Source organism: Ictidomys tridecemlineatus, chromosome 1 (genome assembly GCF_052094955.1).
Source record: "Ictidomys tridecemlineatus isolate mIctTri1 chromosome 1, mIctTri1.hap1, whole genome shotgun sequence".
NCBI lineage: Eukaryota > Metazoa > Chordata > Mammalia > Rodentia > Sciuridae > Ictidomys > Ictidomys tridecemlineatus.
In genome coordinates this window covers 119,227,490-119,247,955 of record NC_135477.1, presented here as the reverse complement: position 1 = coordinate 119,247,955, position 20,466 = coordinate 119,227,490, and the positions used below count along the sequence as shown (strand labels likewise).

At 35.2% G+C, this 20,466-nt stretch overlaps 1 protein-coding gene across 2 annotated transcripts in view; it reads right to left on the bottom strand.

The window, feature by feature from the left end:
• The window catches only part of Ctnna1 (catenin alpha 1), a 167,085-nt gene that overhangs the window by 88,744 nt on the left and 57,875 nt on the right, over positions 1–20,466 (bottom strand). For both annotated transcript variants that reach the window (XM_005327262.5, XM_013359554.4), the window contains 2 exons: positions 14,297–14,566; positions 11,327–11,530 (listed from right to left, as the gene is read on the bottom strand). In XM_005327262.5, coding sequence (XP_005327319.1) covers positions 11,327–11,530; positions 14,297–14,566 — 474 coding nt within the window. The remainder of the gene's footprint in view (positions 1–11,326; positions 11,531–14,296; positions 14,567–20,466) is intronic.

Genomic DNA, 20,466 nt, shown 5'->3' with positions numbered 1-20,466 from the left:
TAAGTTTTCAAACCATGCCATTATGAAAAGGCCCTAGTGCTACTTTTAGAGAAGGACCAAACAAAAATAGTGTTTAATGTTTTGGGTTCTATATATCCAATATTCTACTTTAAAATAAATAAGCTATTTAGTGATTGGCAAGCAATCCTTAATTAGCAGTCATCAGATGTGAACACAGATTTAGCCCAAAATAAACAAAGAACACAGACATTCACTCGGAGAAGGAAACCATTACATTCCACAGACTTTTGCTCTTCTGGTTCTGTATTGTGACTAAGAAATATAAAAGTGGTAACTTTCAATAACAAGCCTGAAAAGTCAGAGAGGAAGAAATTTCCCGGAAGATGGAGCTCTACAATTAACCCTGGCAAGGACAGTTTGGTAACTCAGTACTCAGTAACTAGCTTCAGGCTTAGTTTTGGTTTGGTTTCAAGGCATTTTGATATTTTTAAAATAATATCACCCATTTTGATATTTTTAAAATAATTTGCCATGAATTTCTTATCAGGAAAAGCACTGAATGGCATCTCTAAAAATAATTATATCTTGGTGGTGTGGAGGGTAGAGGGAGCTAAACAAACAAGCAAGCAAACAACATTATTGAGAGCAAGAAAAATACATATACAAACTCAGTTTAATCTTTAAACTACCATAGTCACCTTAAGTCCTCTAAGATAACTAATTATTTAAAAAATAAATATAAATTTTTGATGATCAATGAGTATAAAAATTATGGGAGAAAGTTATGATAAGCTTTTAGTTTTACATATTTGTCATATATGGCATTCTAGTTCAAATAAATAACTTTCTAAAACTATTAGTTTGCTACATTTAAATAACCATAATATTTATGATTACATGACAACTATAACAAAAGTAAAGGCCACCTTGGGCCAAAAAGAACAAGGAAGAACATTTCCTAAAATAATACCAATTTGTATAACATTCTATATTTGTAGGTTAATATCAAATATGACATCCACACCACCAACAACCCAACAAAAGTGGTAAGGAGATAATTTTATTATTATTAGCTGTTGTATAGGTTTGCTTAACATGACTGTAGCCACATTGAGTCATAAAGTACCATGATTGCCTCAGAATAACTCTAGCAAGTTTTTCCTGCATAGTTTCCCAACAAACAGACAAAACTCAGGGCTATGTGGGGCTTTACAACCAGACCCTAGCTCTAGAGATGTGCCTAATTCTCTGTATTAGCTTTAAAGATAAACCAGGAATATTCCGCTAAGATGAAGTCACTTTTGTCCTAATCCATATATATGCTCCTCTTTCTGACCCAAGTTTCAGGGATCCGACTAGTCGTTGCCACCCTGGACCATACTTCCACTGGTAAGGGTCCCCAGTAAATTGCACTTAGTACAGTCCTTCATCTATCTGCCTCTTCCTTTTGTCTCACTGGCACATTAGAGCTGGTCCTCATGCATTAGGCATGGGTTGTTCTACAACGGCTGGGATGAGATGCTCAACTATAAGACCATGTAGACTGGAAGAAAAAGACTGTCACTTTGGCTCTTCATGATGGGCAGAGAACAAGCAATGGAACAGACATAGAAATCTGAAAAGGACTTATCACAAGAGTCAGGAACCAACTTCCTGTTCACCCAGTTCTTTCCTATACTTTTTTGGTTCTGTTTCAAGACATTTTGATATTTTTAAAATAATATCACCCATCATATCCTTTCTAATATATTTATCCACTGAGTAGTTCTCTGTACATTTTAACAAGGTCAGTTAGTTGGTTACCTATTAATAATCCCATTATCAGTTAAGAAAGCAGCCCTGAGCAGGTTACTTGATCAAAGTTTAATGAGTACTACATAAAGAAACAAACAACTTATTGCCCAAGTCCATGGCATCACATCTGAAGATCATCACCAGCAGCTCTGAACAATGAATCTGAAGCCTGAGTTCTAGACCTAACTGTTCATTCATAAATATTAATGGCCAAGTTAATTGACTAGTTTCAGGCTTAGTTTTGGTTTGGGATAAGGTAGAACAAACGCATTCTACTGAATCTTTCCCAGTGAATGCAACTAAAAGCCCTGGGCATGAAATAGAGAATACAGACACAAATCCCAAACATTAGGAATAAGGCAAAAAAAAAAAAAAAAAAGAACTATACTTATAAAATTTGTCTAAATGAATAAAATGGACCAATTCTTTGAAAGCCACAAACTCTCAAAAGAAGAAATAAATACTTTCAATAGTCTTATATCCATTAAAAAAATGAATTTGTATTTTTAAAACCTTCAAAAGAATCAGTTGATGAACTACTAGATTAAGGATTGTCAAACTTCTACAAAGGACCAGATAGGAATTATTTTAGACTTTGAGAACCATACAGTATCGTTTGTGATTACTTAAAGCAGCCACAGGTGATAAATTAAAAAAAAAAAAAATGGACACGGCTATCTCCAATAATATATATATATATATATATTTTTTTTTTTTTTTAAATAAAAACAGGCACAAGTCCAGACCTGACTTAAGAACTATAATCTGTCAACCCTTGATGTCACTTCCAAATTCTAACTTCCTGGGCTGAAGATACAGCTCATTATTAGAGTTCTTGCCTAGCATGTCTAAGGCCTTAGGTTTAATCCCCAGTACCACAAGGGAAAAAAAGAAGAAAGAAGAGGGAGGATAGAGGGGGCAGGGGGAGAAGAAGAAGAAAGCTAAAAATTCTAACTTTAAAGTTCTGTATTCTTGAATAAATTATGTTTTGCCTCAAAAGGAAGAATCAATATTAATAAGAAAAAAGTTCTTTTTTTAAAAAAAAAAAGAGGGCTGGGGTTGTGGCTCAGTGGTACAGCACTTGCCTAGCATGTATGAGGCATTGGGTTTGATTCTCAGCACCGCATATAAATAAATGAATAAAGGTTCATCAACAACTATAAGAAAATATTTTTTAAAGTTTTCTTAAAAAAAAAAAAAGAAAAGAAAGTTTAATGCAAGTTGAGCGTCCCTACTCTGAAAAAAAAACAAAACTGCAATTTTCAAATTTTAGAGCATTTCAGATTTTGGATTTTTATAGTAGTAATGTTCAAGTTGTAAAGTTATGCAAATATTCCAAAAATCCCAAAACTCCAAAATCAGGGCTGGAGTTGTGGCTCAGCGGTAGAACATTTGCCTCGCACATGGAAGGCCCTGGGTTCCATCCTCGCACCACATAAAAATAAATGAATAAAATAGAGGTATTGTGTTCAACAACAGCTAAAATATTTGTTTGGGGGAAAAAAAAAACCACTCCAAAATCAGAAACGCTTCTAGACCCAAGCATTTCAGATAAGAGATACTCAACCTGTAATTCTCTGACCATGAATTCAGTATATGGTTATAAATAAAACCTAAAAATAAAGACACAAAAACCTAAAGGTCTAAGTTTATTTTAAAACTTTGTTACATTATCCATACAAAACACTTTTTTGAATGTGGGGAAAGATTTTTTAAAAATTATACTGCCAATCATCTTATCACCTAGAGACCATTACTAATATTCTAATGTATTTAGGGGCAATTACCTTTTAATCCAGAAACACTTTTTAAATATAAAATCTTTCCAACTCTTCCTGTCAGCTAAAGAGCATAAAGTGATATCAAGGACAGTCTAACAGTAATCAGAAGATGGCTAAAACCCTATTCATCTGCAGCCTAACACTGGGCAAGCTTCCATGTTTGCACCATCAAAAGACCATTCTATATTGCTCCATTAAGATAGCACCATTTCAACTAATACATAAGCATGCATCTTTCTGTGTATAAAAAATTAAGAACATGCCTGTTAAATATTGTGATTCATAATGCCAGGGTAGCATAAACAGAAAGTACCTCAAACCTCTTAGAAAAGCAACACAAAATATAACGGGTTTAAAACATCTTCCTCAGAGTAAGAAGGTCTTTCAAACTCCTCATCTTGCACCATAAGAAAACAATACATTTAATTCTTGAAAAATGGAGTTTCTTAATTGAATAAATGCTGCTATAAAGAACACAGATGAACCTGGAGAAAGCTAAGCAAAGTAAGATAGGCACAGATTTCTCTCATGTGGAATCTAATAAACGACACACATATGAAAATAAAACGGAGTAAAAAGGTGGGAAGAATTTATGTAAAAACACAAAGTTGTAGTTATATAGCATAAATGAATTGGAAGATCTAATCTACAGGATGAGAATAATATTGCATATAAGAGATCTTTTATGAGAGTAGATTTTAGGGCTTGGTGTGTGTGTGTGTGTGTGTGTGTGTGTGTGTGTGTGTGTGTGTGTGTGTGTGTGTGTGTGTGTGTGTGTGTGTGTGTGTGTTATCTCCCAGTGAGATAATAAATATATTAAATGGCTTGGCTGTAATAATCATTCACTATATATGAAAGTATCACTGTATATACCTTAAACACACAATAAAAACAGAAGTAAAATAAACACAGGTCTGGCAAAAGAATCAAGTCCTACACATGCTCAAACTTTGCATTCAATACAACATCTATTTGTATCTAAAGTTTCCTAAATATGCTAGGCAGCCCACAGAAAAGATTACCTTTACAAATTAATAAAATTATCTTTAAGCACAGCTATGGAACTATGGACTACCAATACAGGTGAGAAGGCTGAGGATACAGCTCATTGGTACAGCACATGCTTGATATGTATAAAGCCACGGGTTCAATCCCTACCACTCACCCCAAACAAACAAAAAACACCAAAAATAAATTGAGCCAAAAGTATTGCAGGAAACAATTCAAACAAAATCATAGTATTGACGTACAACAAAATTCAATCCCTGTAGCTTCACCTGACAGAGCCAATTTAAACATCTATGAACTCAAGTATCACCAGGGAATCTAGCAAAGGAGGTTTTTCTTAAAAGGGTTTTTGTTGTTTTGTTTTGTTTATTTGTTTGCTCTGCTCACTTCAAGCAGCTATACCAGACATGGATAAAACTTATTTAATACAGAGTATTTAAGTTCAGGGAAAACTCAGCAGCCATTAAGGAAAAATGTGAAATCCTATTTGTTGACTTGGAAAGATGCACAAGGGTAAAATTATTAAAAGCTCAGATTTTTTAAGTTATACAGATCCGAGCTCAAATCACATCTGGATAATGGGGTTATTTATGGATGGTAAGCAGTGTAATAGTACTGATAATCCTTACTAACAATGCAGTAAAAATGAAGGAAAGGTTAGAAAAGATTAGGTGTAAGTATACATACACGCATACATCTAAAATTAAGTCTGAAATGCTATACACAAAGATGAGTGGGATTATATAATGAATACAAAACTTTTACAATTGGAAAAAAATATTCTAATTTTGAAGAAAAAAAAGGTAGACACACAATAATGAAGTAACAAGCTCCTCAGAGAGTCCTTCAAAGACTGGGAAGCTCAGGCTATGCTAAAGTGATTCCAGGAAAGCATTTGCAAAACTGAGAAGGGATTAGCATCTAAATTGAGTGCTTCCCTAAGATAACAATATATCTTTTCAAAAGATCTTTGGAAGTGAACATTATCTGCACATTATTCATACATTCCATATCAAATTATTACCAAATCAAATTAAAATTTCGTACCAGATATATTCTCATAATCAAATGCCTCAAATATTGTTCAGTCCAATTTTTAAAATGTCAATATTGCATTCTTCTTTTGAGATCCTACAACCACTAATGTTTTGGGGAAAGAACAAAGAGAAAATGTATCCTTAAGCAACATTATCCTTACCATCCTTATCCTAAATGGTATTAATGTTGTTCTGCCTATATTACAATTTTAAGAATAAAGAAATACAAGCTATAATGGCTACTATGCAAAGATTCCCATACCACTCTGGAATTTCAATGAAGAAGTCGATGCTAAGCTCATCTACTCACCTTAGCTGGTTGGTTACTCAATACTTAGAACTAGCCAACAAAAATATAATGTAAGCCAGAAAAATAAGCCATGTATACAATTTTAACTTTTTATTAACCATAATAAAAATATAGGAAGATTAAGTTTTTATTTAATCCAACATATCTCAAATATTATCAATGAGATATTTTACATTCTCTTGGATACTAAGTCTTTGAAATTTAGTGTATAGTTTATACTCACAGCACATCTCAACCTGGACTCATTAGATTTCAAGTGCTCAATAGCTAAATTGGACTAATGGTTAACATACTGAATAGCACAGAGCTAGAGCTATTCAAGTCCACCGAGGTGCTTGTTCTCACCAATTATAAGTCCTAACTCTCCAGCCAGTCACATTACCAAAACGGGTCTCAAGACTGATGATGTAAAAACCAAACGGAATTCATTTCAAAGATCAAGGGTCCTTTATGTTTCAGATATTGTGTTAAGCATTTTCAGATCAGTGGAGGTAGCATTTGTTTTAAGAGGAGTCAGGAATTGAAGGGTATAATAACAGGAACAAACTTGGTTCAATAAGTTCTACTATTAGAAAAACATACTCTAAAAAGGAAGAAAGGTGCATAGCAAGGTCAACATCCCCTTTAGCACAACGACAACTATTAGATAAAGAATTCAGCTGTACAAAGTGTAAGATCCTTCAGAAGGTTTTTCATAGGTACTGAAATAACTCCAGAGAACATTTCAACACACAACTGGGCAACTACTAATCAGCTACATATTCAAAGAAAAAAAATTTTAACTCCTTAACATGACAGTAAATTGTAAACCCTGGTTTAATAAATATTTTAGGCTTCTATATGGAATAAAACGGTAACAACTATTTTCAAATTTAATTACATTTCATTTTAATTTCAATCTGTTTCACTTTTAAGCCTTCTAAGACTATGACATACATTCAAAACTGCTTTTCCTTCTCTAGAAATCTCAAACCTAGATCAACTTTAGGCTGATAGACCAGAAGCAAATTAAACTTGACCACAATAACCCAAATTTCATTTCAAGGAAACTAGATAATCATTTATAAAACTACAAGAATTCACCCACTGAAGGGTGGAATTTCTATTATGTTAAGTTGAGACCTCAGTTAAATGTATTAACTTTACGTTAATATCACGCCTACACAGTTAATTAGATATGGAGTCAAAACTACCTAACTACCCTTCAACTCTTCAAACCATAATGCCAACAGAAACATTAATGCTCTGGTCTCCTGACTCTTTGGAGCCTTTGAAAAGAAATCTGATCTTCACTTGAGGAATTTACTCCAACCTGATCTAAGATATCTCATTCACTAATTGCTATTTCAGATTATTTAGTTTAAATTTTTTTCTAAAAATACCATCTGTATAATAGAAGATTATGGAAATTGAGGTAAACTACTGAGATCCTTGCCACCCTCCTAGAATGCAAAGCCCATAAGGGCAAAATCTTTAGCTTTTTCTTCCAATATGGTATCCTGAGCACAATGAATATCCAAAATTGTTCATTTTATTCACTTTCCCAAGTCAGCATGAGTTCGTTAAGCATGCTTTTACTGAGTACTTCTTCTAGCATTATACTAACCATGAAAGTAAAATTTTAGAGTTCAGTCTTCCAATAGCTTAAAAACCTTTTTGCAGAAATAATATGGGAAAAGGAAATATAATTAAGAGAAAGTTCAAGGAAGTACATAATTAGATACAAAACTTCAAGCACCAAAGAAATAATGTAGGATAGTTCAATTTGAAATGACAAGAGAGGAGAGGGAATGTGGGAATTTGAGGAAGAGCAGATTAGAATTAAACAGGAAGAAAAGGAATCTCAAGAATACAATGAACAATGTCCTACTGAAGACATGAGCTTGGCCTAGCCTAAGCAGGCCAAATGAGGTAGGGAAACAGAGAAAGTGAGGAAATCTTCAAGTAAGGCAATGGTAATGGATAGAAATAAACAAATAGAATAAATAGAGCAGCTTCTCTACCTCAGTTACAAAATGGAGTCACCTGAAAGCTTTTGAAATGCTGTTATCTGGACCCTGATCCGGAGATTCTGAATTCACTGATCTGGGGTATAACCCAGACATCAGGATTTTTTGTTGTTGTTGGCATTGGGGATTGAACCCAGGGCCTTAGGCATGCAAGGCAAGCACTCTACCAACTGAGCTTTATCCCCAGCCCCCAGACATCAGGATTTTTAAGGTTCCCCTGGAATTCTAATGTGCATCACTGCCTCATAAGAAAAACTAGTGGAACTTGGTAACTGATATAACGGAAGGAAAAACAAAAACTCAAGAGATTATGACAAGGATACGTCTATAAAAATGATATTAACTAGAGAATCCAAAGAATGAAACAGTGCAAATAGGACAGCCTTTCTAGACTTTATCACTTGGTCTACATAGATCCCCATAATGAACAAGTCAGCATGAGCTCATTAAGCATGCTTTTACTGAGTACCTCTCAGTAAAAGCATGCTTAATGCAGGTCATTTAAATTCTCCACATATGGTAATTATTTGTCTAATATTTTTCAACAGAAATGATAAAATTAAATTAAACCATTATTTTAAAATTTAAGGTAGAATTCAAACATAAGTATATAAATCTGCCAGGCAAACACTCGGAAGGCTGAGGGAGAAGGATGGCAAGTTCAAAGTTCAAAGGCAAGTTCAAAGACAGTCTCAGCAACTTAGTGAAGCAAGAAGCAACTCAGCGAGACCCTGTCTCTAATTAAATAAAATTTAAAGTGGGGCAAGGGGACTGGAGACCTGGCTCAGTGGTTAAGCACCACTGGGTTCAATACCCAACATCCAAAAAAAAAAAAAAAAAAAAAAAAAGGTGTGTGTGTGTGTGTGTGTGTGTGTATCTCCTAGGAAGCCTCTTGGATTTCCCAGCTAGAAATAATCCCCTACTCCTTGCAATTCCCATGGCACTTTAGTTGTGATGACACTCCCATTAAACACCCTACAGAGACTCTGCCTATTCCAGACAGGAGGGGTCACAGCCTCATTTCTTCTCTTACATGGTGTCGAGAACACTGCTTTGCATGTATTTCACATTGAGTATGTGAACTGAGTGACAGGCAGAGATGGCCAGTTATGTTCTGATTGTCACTAGAGAGTCTGTTTCTAAATGCTTCACAAATAAGCAAAAAAATCTATCCTCAGTTGCTTCTGTTTCTTCAGACCCTTTTACCACTCTAAGCTCTCTTCTGAGTGAATACCATTGCCTTCAAGCCCTTTTATCCTCACTCCACTGCTTCTTGGAAGACTGAAGTTTCTTCATTTTACACAAATAAATAAAAAGGAAACTAAAGATTCTTACCATTAGGAGAAACATAACTGGAAACCAACTCCTAAAATACATTTCTGAATCTCAAGAAGATTTCTTTCAAGACACCCTCCATAGTACTTATATTTCAATAAGACACAACCATCAAGCATGGTTCAATTTTTTTTTTTTTTTTTTTGCTTAAGAGTATTATATTAGGGGCTGGGGTTATAGCTCAGCGGTAGAGCGCTTGCCTCATACTTGTGAGGTACTGGGTTCGATCTAAGCACCATATAAAAAATAAGTAAAACAAAGATATTGTGTCCATCTTTATTTTTTAAAAAAAGAGTGCTATATTAGAGGCTCCATGTTTTCAGTATAAATTAGTATTCCACACCTTTTCCTACATTTATAGTATGAAGACCAAGTACTACAGGGATTTGTATAACATTCTAGGGAAAAGCCAGAAAGTTACTCATGAATGCAGTAAATGGCCAGAGAGCCTGAGCAACCCCAGTACTAGTCTTATAGATGGGTTAGGAAGCTCTGCAGATTTATCACATTCTCTTCCTCACCAAAGGCTGTTTTTTAAAGCAGTTTCCTAATCATAATGTATTGGGCACTTCTGCACCACTTCCAGCATTACACAGAACAACAGATCCACATATATACTATGAGTCCTTGCTCTCCCATTTATGACTCCAACAACTGTAAGCCATTCTTCAACCCATCATTTTTTCATATTTTCTAATTTTCAAGCATTAATATGGATTTTTAAATGTGCCCTACATTCCCAGTGACCTATCAATCACTTTTTCCCTTTTATCTACTAAATCTCTAATATGATCGAAACATAGCAATGATTTAAAATGATTCAATACGATTCACTAATTTCACAATACGGTAGAAACACAATAAACACAGGAAGGCATTCATCTTCACCCTAGAAATTCCATTATGACTCAACATTACCCATTCAAACAAGAAGTATATCAAATGAACAAATGAAAAAAGGATCAAGGTCTTTCTCCAAAGAGTTATAAATAGGCAAAACAGAACCTGTAGTGATGACAGCTAACTTGCATTTTCCATTTTCTCTTTAAAATAACTTTTTATAATCAGATGTGGCACACACCTGTAATCCCAGCAACTCAGAAGGCTGAGACAGGAGGATCACAAGCTTGACGCCAGCTTCAGCAATTCGGCGAGACCCTCAGCAATTTAGTGAGACCCTTTCTCAAAATGAAAAATAAAAAGAGCTGGGGATGTGGCTCAATAGTAAAGTACCCCTGGGGTAAATTCCCAGTACCAAAAAATGTTTTTGAATAATTTTATATAATTTTTATTTAACTTATTCCTTCCTTATATCAGCAAATTATTGGGTACTTGATCTAAACTACAGTGCCTTAAGTTAACATTAAATAACTGAACTAGAAGACAAAAATACCTAGGAAGGAAAAAGAAAGACAGGATAACAGAGAAAAACCAACAAGTACAATATATTCTATGGCCAAAAAAAAAAAAAAATCAAGTGTCAAATTTCACAGCACTGTTTTTAATTACAAACCTTAAAAATTCAAAAACATTACCCAGTCTGCCTCTAAAAATTATACATGCTTACAGTGTTCTATACGGTTCATGAAAAAAGCTTCATAAACCACAATCATTTAAGAAATGGATTTTTCACCATTTGCTCTTGCCCAAACTTATCTGACCATCGAGTTACAATAAGGAAATTTTAGTGGTATAGAATAATATAGGTCATTATCCTTAGAAAATGCATGCTGAAATGGGTGGAGGTGGAAAATCAATGTATGCAAGTTACTTCCAAATGTTTCAGAGAACAAGGGTGTATTTGTTTTTATACACACACAAGCAAATGTACCTACACATTAATTGGTGAGTCTAGATAAAGGATATATAGGTACTCACTATATGATTTCTTTAAGTATAAATTTTTCCATGTAAAACTACGGAGAGGAAAGAGTGACTTAGAAAATTATTTAGCCACTCCTTAAAAAATCTGACCCACCCCAAAAAAAGAAATATTTGAAATTAATAGTTAATACATCTCATATTCACCATGTGATAGAAAAATTCCTCAGACACAACTATCTTACGTTAAAGAAAGGTTCTGACACTCACATTGCCCATATACTCTGAGAGCAAGTCCTGCAGGGCCTGGCGGACAGCATTGCATTCTGCCACAATCCGCTCACGACGGTCATCACGTGTACAGGACGAGTCAGCCATCAGGGCAGCTCCGCTAATGATGCTTTCCAGGCGCTCCTCCAAGGAAGGCCTAAAGCGCTCTTCACTGAAGCTCAAGGGGTCCACTATGATTTGTTTCTGTCAAGAAAGTATTATTGAATATAAATGCTCATCTCTGTTCCCTTTATCATTCAAGGAAAGGGGAAGTGTTTAGGAATATCAAGATTTAATTCTAATACCCAATAGAAAGTTATTCTTCTTGGTAGCTAAAGATCCATCCTATAAGTTGGGCTATGATAAATCACTTTTCAAAAAAGGCACTATCCAGCCAAGCAGTAAGGTATACCACAAATGCAATTACAACTGTATTATGTTCACACTACTTTTTCTAAACAGCTAAAGGTCAGTCTGTATTAGTAATTCATATTATCAAATAAGAATTATAAAAATAATTTATCTTTCTTACATTCAAAGTATAAAACTGCTACATGAGTATCAAAATTGTTCTACACAAAAATATTTAAAAATAAAAACAAAATTGACTTCTGTCACAAAATTTCAGAAAGAAATGCATTTATTAAATTAATTTCCATCTACTTCTCTCCTTATACATCTAATCAAGATTTATAAACAATTTGGTCTCAAATGTATCCTATTGTGTCTAAATTAGAAACTTACCTCCTCAAAGACCACAAGTATGCACTAAGACAGCAAGAGGTATAATTGCCCCACTAAAAACCAATTCTTGCCATCTCCCCTTCCCTCCTGACTCCACTTAAACACAGTTTTGCCAGTGAGTGTGGTCTAAATACAAGTAAGCTACAGGTGCAAGTTCGACCATCTATGTCCCCACTTGGTACAATTTACACTCACAATGGTAACCTTCTGTGCAAATTACTTTGGCTTTAATTTTTCTTTATAAGGATTATGTCCTTATTAATTTCAACTTAAATACCAATTTTTTTCTACTATAGGGATTATGTCCATATTAATTTCAATTTAAATGCCAAATTTTTTTCCTACAAAAAGCTTGATCTTTTCAAATGAGTAAATATTTTTTCCTTTCCTTCCAAAGAAACCTCAGTTTTAAAATTGAACATGTAATACATTAAATTTATTATTAATCCACCATTTTACTTAACCATTTTTCTTACCAAATTTGTATTACAGGATTTGTCTGATTAAAAACTGAATACAAAATACTTTCTGGCAAATGGAAATGAAGAATGGATGATCATAGAATTGTAATACAATCATGAAGCCACAATGGGCCTGAGATCATTTAGGACAACCCCTCATTTACAAATGAAAAAAACAGTGATTCTAAGAAATTAAGTGATATTACTTAATAACTTAGGGTAAAATGTGACCCCTACTAACTTGAAAGAGATAAATACCTAATACTGTCAAATTGGAAGAGGAGAAAACAACAGTTCCAGTAAGAGAGTTCCTTATAAATGGGTATTTTATTTCATGTTTAAGGGTCCAGGGTAAAATTTCAATTCTAATATCATGGTCTTTAGGCTTAACACTGCCTTCATGCTTCATGAAAAGCCCATCCTAAATCAGTCACGCACACCAGCAAGGATCAGTTACCCAAGCCTAAAGGATAAGACAAAGCCTAAAGGATCAGACAAAGAAAACATGCAAAGAAAAAAATGTTAAAAACAAAATACACTCTACTTGTATTGATTCTATATCCTGAATATTTCTATTCTGAAAGGACATTGGTTTCCTTTACCTTAATTTAAAAAAAAAAAAAGAAAAGAAAAATTACCCAAACACTTGGGTTTAAAACAAAACAAAATACCCTTTAAAAAAAGAAATCTTAAACTGCTGCCATCTACTGGAAGCCATGAAGCAGTGTGGGTAGGAATTAAAAACAAAACCCACCAAAGAAGTTAACATTAGAGTCATATACACGGGGCTGTATATATACACAATATGTGGTATTATGTTAATTTCAAAATCTGCTTCCATTTGATTAAATTTTATGTTCATGATTCAAATTAAAGTCACTGAGAAGTACATCTAGGCAGACAAATAAGATTAAGATGGCAGCAGTCACTATGATATATCTATATACCCCACTAGACCATGATCTCTTAGGGGACAAAACCTCTGCATACATTGCTGCTCTATTTCCAATATTTTCATGAATCTTCCAGAAGGTCAAAATCTTGGATAAAATGAACTAGATTCATATCCTCAATAGAGAATGATCTTGGGACTAGGGCTCATTGATAGAGGGCTTGCTTAGCATGTGTGAGGCACTGGGTTCAATTCTCAGCACCACATAAATAAATGAATAAAATAAAGGTCCATTAACATCTGAAAAGAAAATTAAAAAATAAAAAAGAATGATATCATAGCCAGGTGCAATGGCACACATCCTTAATCCTAGTGACTGGGGAGGCTGAGGCAGGAGGATCACAAGTTTGAGGATTTCCTCAATAAGTAAGGGAGGCCCTCAGCAACCTAGTGAGACCTTATCTCAAAATAAAAAGGGCTGGAGGTCTGGGGTTGTAGCTCATTGGCAGAGCACTAGCCTAGCATGTGTGAGGCACTGGGTTGGATTCTCAGCATATAAATAAAATAAAGGTCCATGAACAACTAAAAAAAAATTTTAAGTGGGGGGAGGGGAAGCTGGAGATGTAGCCCTTGGGTTTAATTCTCAGAACCAAAAAAAAAAAAGGAAGAAAAAAAAAAAGAAGAATGCCCTCATAGGAAATACTTGTTGCAAAAATGAATCCCGAAATTCAATCCAAGCTAAGAAAAAAGATAAATGCTTTAAACCAAGTTATGATTAAGTAGACTGATGATTCTTCTACTTGTATCACAAATCTAAGTGTCATCTTTTGCAGATTGGTGAGAGTCTTAAGTTTCCTCTCAAGTGTAACTTACATCAAAGTTATTGAGAGCATATGCCAATTCTCCTCCTCCTCCACCCTGATGCTGGGAGGCATCATCTGATGCGGTAGATTGGGCTGCATTGGAGATGCCTGTGACTGCCTGTTGAAGCTGTTTGTATATCAAATCCCGGTTGGCCTTATAGGCTGCGACATCCGGATGTTGTAGGCATGCCTGGGATGCAGTATACAGGATCGGAACATTTTTCTGCAGGATTCCTCTAGCTGCGGCCATCTGATCACGATGGCCCACATCTTTCAGTTCCTACAAGAGTAAAATAAGAAATTGGAGCATTCTTTATGTGGGTTAGAGTCACATGAAAATTTGCTGGTACAGGCAGTAAAGTTAAGAGTTCTACCTATCAGACACATTACTTTCATTAACAATCTGACTTGAAAGTTAAGCACAAAGGAAACAGTATGAGTTAATATGTTGTGTTTGAGCTTTAGAATCACAGAAATCTGGATTTAAATATCCTAGTCTACTTTTTCCTGGCTATTGTGACCTTATTTTACACTTTGTGCTCAGTTTCTCCCTCTGTAAAATATGAGCAGTAACAGAAGCTCTTTTGTTGTTTGGGGGAATAAACGGAATAATGCATGTAAAGCACCTAGCATAGCACAGTAAAACATAAAACTACTTAGCAACTTGATTATAACTATACATAGATATGTGTACCTATTCCAGCAAACCAAAATATAAAAATCATATTGACACACATTTAAACAAAGTAAGATAATAAGGATTTGTTAAGTTACATTAGAAGAGTTTGGGGAAATCTGGAGCAGAATAACATAGTTATATATGAACTATACAAAACCACCTAGGTGAGGATGTACCCAGTTATTCTCACAAGTACAGAACTCCTCTCCCCACCTTTGATAACCCAAAGACTAAGACACAGAACCATAAAACACAGAACCAAACTTTCCTTGCCCAATAAAATTCAGCAGTACACAAGTCATTAAATCATAAAGTTGAGGTTCATATGCTCTATTATTTTAATCCATGATTATAATATTCTGAATAGATATAGCCTTAAATGAAAAAATCCTTTTCTATTTCTTATACCCCATTACTGATCCAACAAAAGGATCTGAGGTTTCTGGCATCCTTACCACTAATGGTATCTACTGGGTAGGCTGAGAACATATGCAAAGCAACAGTTAAGTGATATCAACAATAAGCAAGACCAGAAGGGGGCATTTCTGATATCCCATTGTTACTGAAATTACTCAAAGAGAAAAAAAAAAAAAAAGGTTCTTGGGCCGGCTGTGGTGGTACACACCTATAATTCCAGCAACTTGAAGGATGAGGTAGGAGGACTGCAAGTTCAAAGCCAACCTCAGCAACTCAGAGAGGCCCTAAGTAACTCAGAGAGACCCTGTCGCTAAATAAAATATTTAAAAGGGCTGGGGATATGGCTCAGTGGTTAAGCATCTGTAGTTTCAATCCCTGGTATTTAAAAAAAAAAAGAAAAGAAAAGAAAGCCTTGGTAAATGTGGATCACCATCTATAGAGAAAGAACACAGGTGATAACTTTACCTGATCACTCTATTTTACATGCAGTCATAGAATTGCAATATTACAGTCACCAACTGAATGCTAGAGTACAAATTCAAATGTTTATGAGTTTCATATACATAAACAAGAGAAAATTTACCTAACTTCAAAAGGCTATATCAATTACTCAATTTAAAGTCTGACTTAGTTATTTAATAGCTCATCTTTCTATATGAATTCCTAATTACACATTAAGAGGGATCAAACTAGATTCCTTTTTTCTGAAACTTCATCTCAGTACATATTTTAGGGTTTACATCTTTATTCAAATCTTGTATAGTACCACAGTTTACTTTCCCTCCTGGAAGTCTTTTTTCCTTTGGAACCAAAATTTGCAAGTAATAGATCGAAGCATTTTAAATGCCCTATAGCACGATACATTAGGCTAAATATTCAGAAAGTGGACCCTATGGATTTATAAAATGAGTAATCATTTCAAGATTCAAGTTAATACAGAGGCTGATGATCAATCAGCACAGCCTCTTATAAAGGTCACCTAAGATATTTGTGGTCACCTAAAGTTAATAAGTCCAAAATTAGTATCCAATACTTGACTTCCCCAAGTCACTTCCTGGTGTGGCATAATAAACTTCTATTTTTCCAAAGACTACATTAAGCTTCATATTAAAAAATAGGTCCCTATGGATTTAGAGACTGGTGATCACTTCAAGACTAAAGTTACAATGAGAGGTCACAGCTAACCATTATGCTTAAATAGTTGGTGCACATGTTCTCTGTGGTATTTTCTAAATGTCTTGCCCTCGCTATAAAACATTATCTCTGATAGATGCCTATTTGCCAAGTATTGGGGATATATTTTAATCTGTGATGAAAATGACAACTAAATATCATCGTTTGGGCTGGGGATGTGGCTCAGGCAGTGGCGCGCTCGCCTGGCATGCATGCGGCCTGGGTTCGATCCTCAGCACCACATACAAACAAAGATGTTGTGTCCACCGAGAACTAAAAAAAATAAATAAATATTAAAATATTTTCTCTCTCTCTCATATCTCTCTCTCTTTAAAAAATAAAATAAAATAAAATATCATCGTTTATCCTTACTACAAAGAGGCTGTATTTTCCTCTTCAGAAGTACTTTTGCCTTAGCACAAAGAAACTAGCTTTTTGGTAAGTAAAGACAGGAAACAGGACACTACAGTGAGCATCATCATTAATTGTAATAAGAACAAATCAATGCTAGGCACCATGGTGCGTGCACACCTATAATCCAGCAACTAGAGGGCTGAGAGAAGAGGACCACAAGTTCAAGATCAACCTCTTTAACGTAGCAAGATTCTGTCTCAAAATGAACTTAAAAAGGGCTAATGATACGTATGTGTGGTAAAATATCTTCCCCAGTACCAGGAGAAAAAAAACAAATCAATCAAAAGTAAACTTTTCAAGATATATAGTGCTGATAAGAAATTCAAATTACTGAGAAAAATGAGCTATTAAGCAATGTAATAAATAGTTTACTTATAAAATTAGATTCCTTCCAGGTGCGGTGGGACAGGCCTGTAATCCCAGCAGCTCGGGAGGCTGAAGCAGAAGGTCTAGAGTTTAAAGTCAGCCTCAGCAAAAAAAACGAAGTGCTAATCAGTGAGACCCTGTCTCTAAATAAAATACAAAATAGGGCTGGGGATGTGGCTCCGTGGTTGAATGCCCCTGAGTTCAATCCCTGGTACCCAAAAAATAATAAAAATAAATAAACAAACAAAATTAGAATCCTGTAGTCTAGTTTAGCTTTCATGATTCCTCAACTTCACCAATCCAGTTACGATTCAAGCCGACTCAGGAACAGCCAAACAGAAAACAGAGGAAAGAACTCAAATTAACAATCCAGTCCATTCAATGACCAAGAAGTAGAAGCTCTCGTCTCATCAGAGTATAATACTATTTCTACCCAAGTGAAAGTTTCTTCTTATTTCCCTATTTAACAAGATAATATCATAGCCACAGATATATTTGATCACATCTCGTCTCGTATTCAAAAGATCATATTTGCAGGTACAAAATAATATACCTGTTCAATTTTTGGAAAAATAACCATGCAAAGCAGAGTTTATAGAAAGAAGAGGCATTAGGTTCTTCCAAATATCACAATAAGTTGTCCGTAGATGGGTGAATGAAATATGAACATTAAAACACTAAGTCCCTAGCATGTTGGAGACCCAGAGTTGACAGCACGAGTCAGCATTGGTCCTCCTTACAGAAACCAAGGTTAATGTTAGCTCAATTTGAACTCTGCCATCACCTTTACACTTTTCTATGGTTTGAATGTATTCCGCCAAAAGTTTACATGTTGAAAACAATCTCCAAAATCATATGTTAATGCTATCTGCAGGTGAAGCTTTTGAGAAGTAATCAGGATTGAATGAGGTCATGAGGGTTTTAATAGGAGAGAAAAAGAGATCCAAGCTTTCTCTTGATAACAGATACCTTCTTCCATGTTAGAATGCATCAAGAAAGCCCTCAGTAGATGCTGAGCAAATCAACTGGGACCATGGTCTTGGATTTCCCTGCCCCCAGAACTACCAGCTAAATAAACATCTATTCATTATAAATCACACAGTATGTGGTATTCAGACACAACAGAAAATGTATTAAGATACCCTTATGGTCAAAGTAGAGCCTAGAGGCTAATAGAAATGCAACATTCTAGTTAGCAAACAATATTTTAGCCCAAGAAAGTAACAAATTAGAGCCACACTTAGAATCCCACTCCAGGATAGTTCTGCAGTATAGCAAGTAGTCTGTTTATACATTTGTTAAACAAATAATTATTAAGAAATACTAGGGCCTGGGTTGTGGTGCAGTGCTCACCTAGCATGTGTGAGGCACTGGGTTTAATCCTCAGCACCACATATAAACAAATAAAATAAAGGTATTGTGTATGCCTACAATTAAAAAAGAAAGAAAGAAACAAGAAATACTAAGTCTAGGCAATGTTCTAGGCACTAGGGATTCTAGGAGCAATAAAACAGACAAAATCCCTGTTCTTAAGTGAGACAGTTTAGGATCAAATCCTAGATCCACTACTTACTAAGTGAAAAACCTTGCCAGATTACATAACCTCTCTGTGTTACAGTTCCTTCATCTATAAAAATTAACATGTGAATAATTATAGTATCTGCCTATTTACTACTTTCTTAAGATTAAATTCAGTTTGTGTTTATAAAGGATTTGTAACAGGGCTGAGGATATAGCTCAGTGGTAGAGCACTTGCCTAGAATGCATGAGGCCTTAGCTTCAATCCCAAGCACTGCAAGGGGTGCGGAGCGGCGGGGTGCGGAGCGGCGGGGTGGGGGATACCTTATAACAGTGCTTGGCACATAGTAAACACTTGCTTAGAGTTACTAATGAATAACTCTAACAAAATGTTTTATTCTAATATTATTGTCAACAATGTCGTCATGACTACCATGCCATATCCAAAAACAAAAAAGGTAAATTCCAGAAAGCATGTGGACCTTATGAGGTTTTCTTTAATAGGTAGCTGTTGTTAAATGATACTACTAGGGCAGTTAAGAGAGCCACACAGTCTTGAGGAAATACTCCCTTTTCCTGGACAAAGGGCGCCTACAAAGATGAAAGGCTCAATTAGGAAGCAAATTATCACATAACATTTCTGGGGAGAAAAGAAAAAGTCAAGTGAACACAGACCAATGGCTAAGCATACAGCAGAAAAAGAATTCTATTAGAAAACACAGTGTGGGAAAACATGACCAGTTATTGAAGGAAATTAGCGGATAGTACCCAAATGCAGCTAAATATGGAAATACCCAGTGTGAAGTTTCCAACAAGCTGGACCCTTAAGATAAAATGAACAGAATTTTAATTCACAAGAAAAGAACTAGGAATACACAAGAAGTATAGGAAAACCACAAAGCTATTAGGTCACTTAAGTCTGAAGGGACATGAGCGGCAGCAGTTACCAAAATCCAGGGTGCAGGACCCAGGAACTTTGGATCTACCCAGGGCCACCAGCAGATAGGGGGTCTATGAAAAACACCCCAACTTCGCTCTCCTATCTCCTTTAACCTCCTGCTTATGCTCCCACTGGCCAAACCTAACCAGGAATAACAGGGCAAAAGGAGCCCATTGATGCATCCAGACATGGTAGATTCCAGGGCAGAAAATAGGGTGAACAATGATGAAAACCAGGATATTGAGGGATAAATAGGCCTGTTGGGCACGTTGCCAGAGGATTAATATCTAAAATATATGTAAAGAACTAAAAAAAAAAAAATTAACACAAAAAAACTCAAATAATCCAATTAATAAAATGGGTAAATGAATTAAACAAACACTTTTCAAAAGAAGAAATACAAATGGCCAAAAAAAAACAAAATCATAGAAAAAATGTTCATCATAGCAATTGTGGAAACATAAATCAAAACTACACTGAGACTTCATCTCTCACCTAACAGAACAGCAGTCATCAAGAATACAAACAATAATAAATGATGAAGAAAAAGAAACACTTTTACACTGGTGGTGGGATTGTAAATTAGTACAACCACTATGGAAATCAGCGTAAAGGTTCCTCAAAAGACTAGGCATGGAACTACTTTATGACCCACCTATACCACTCCTCAATA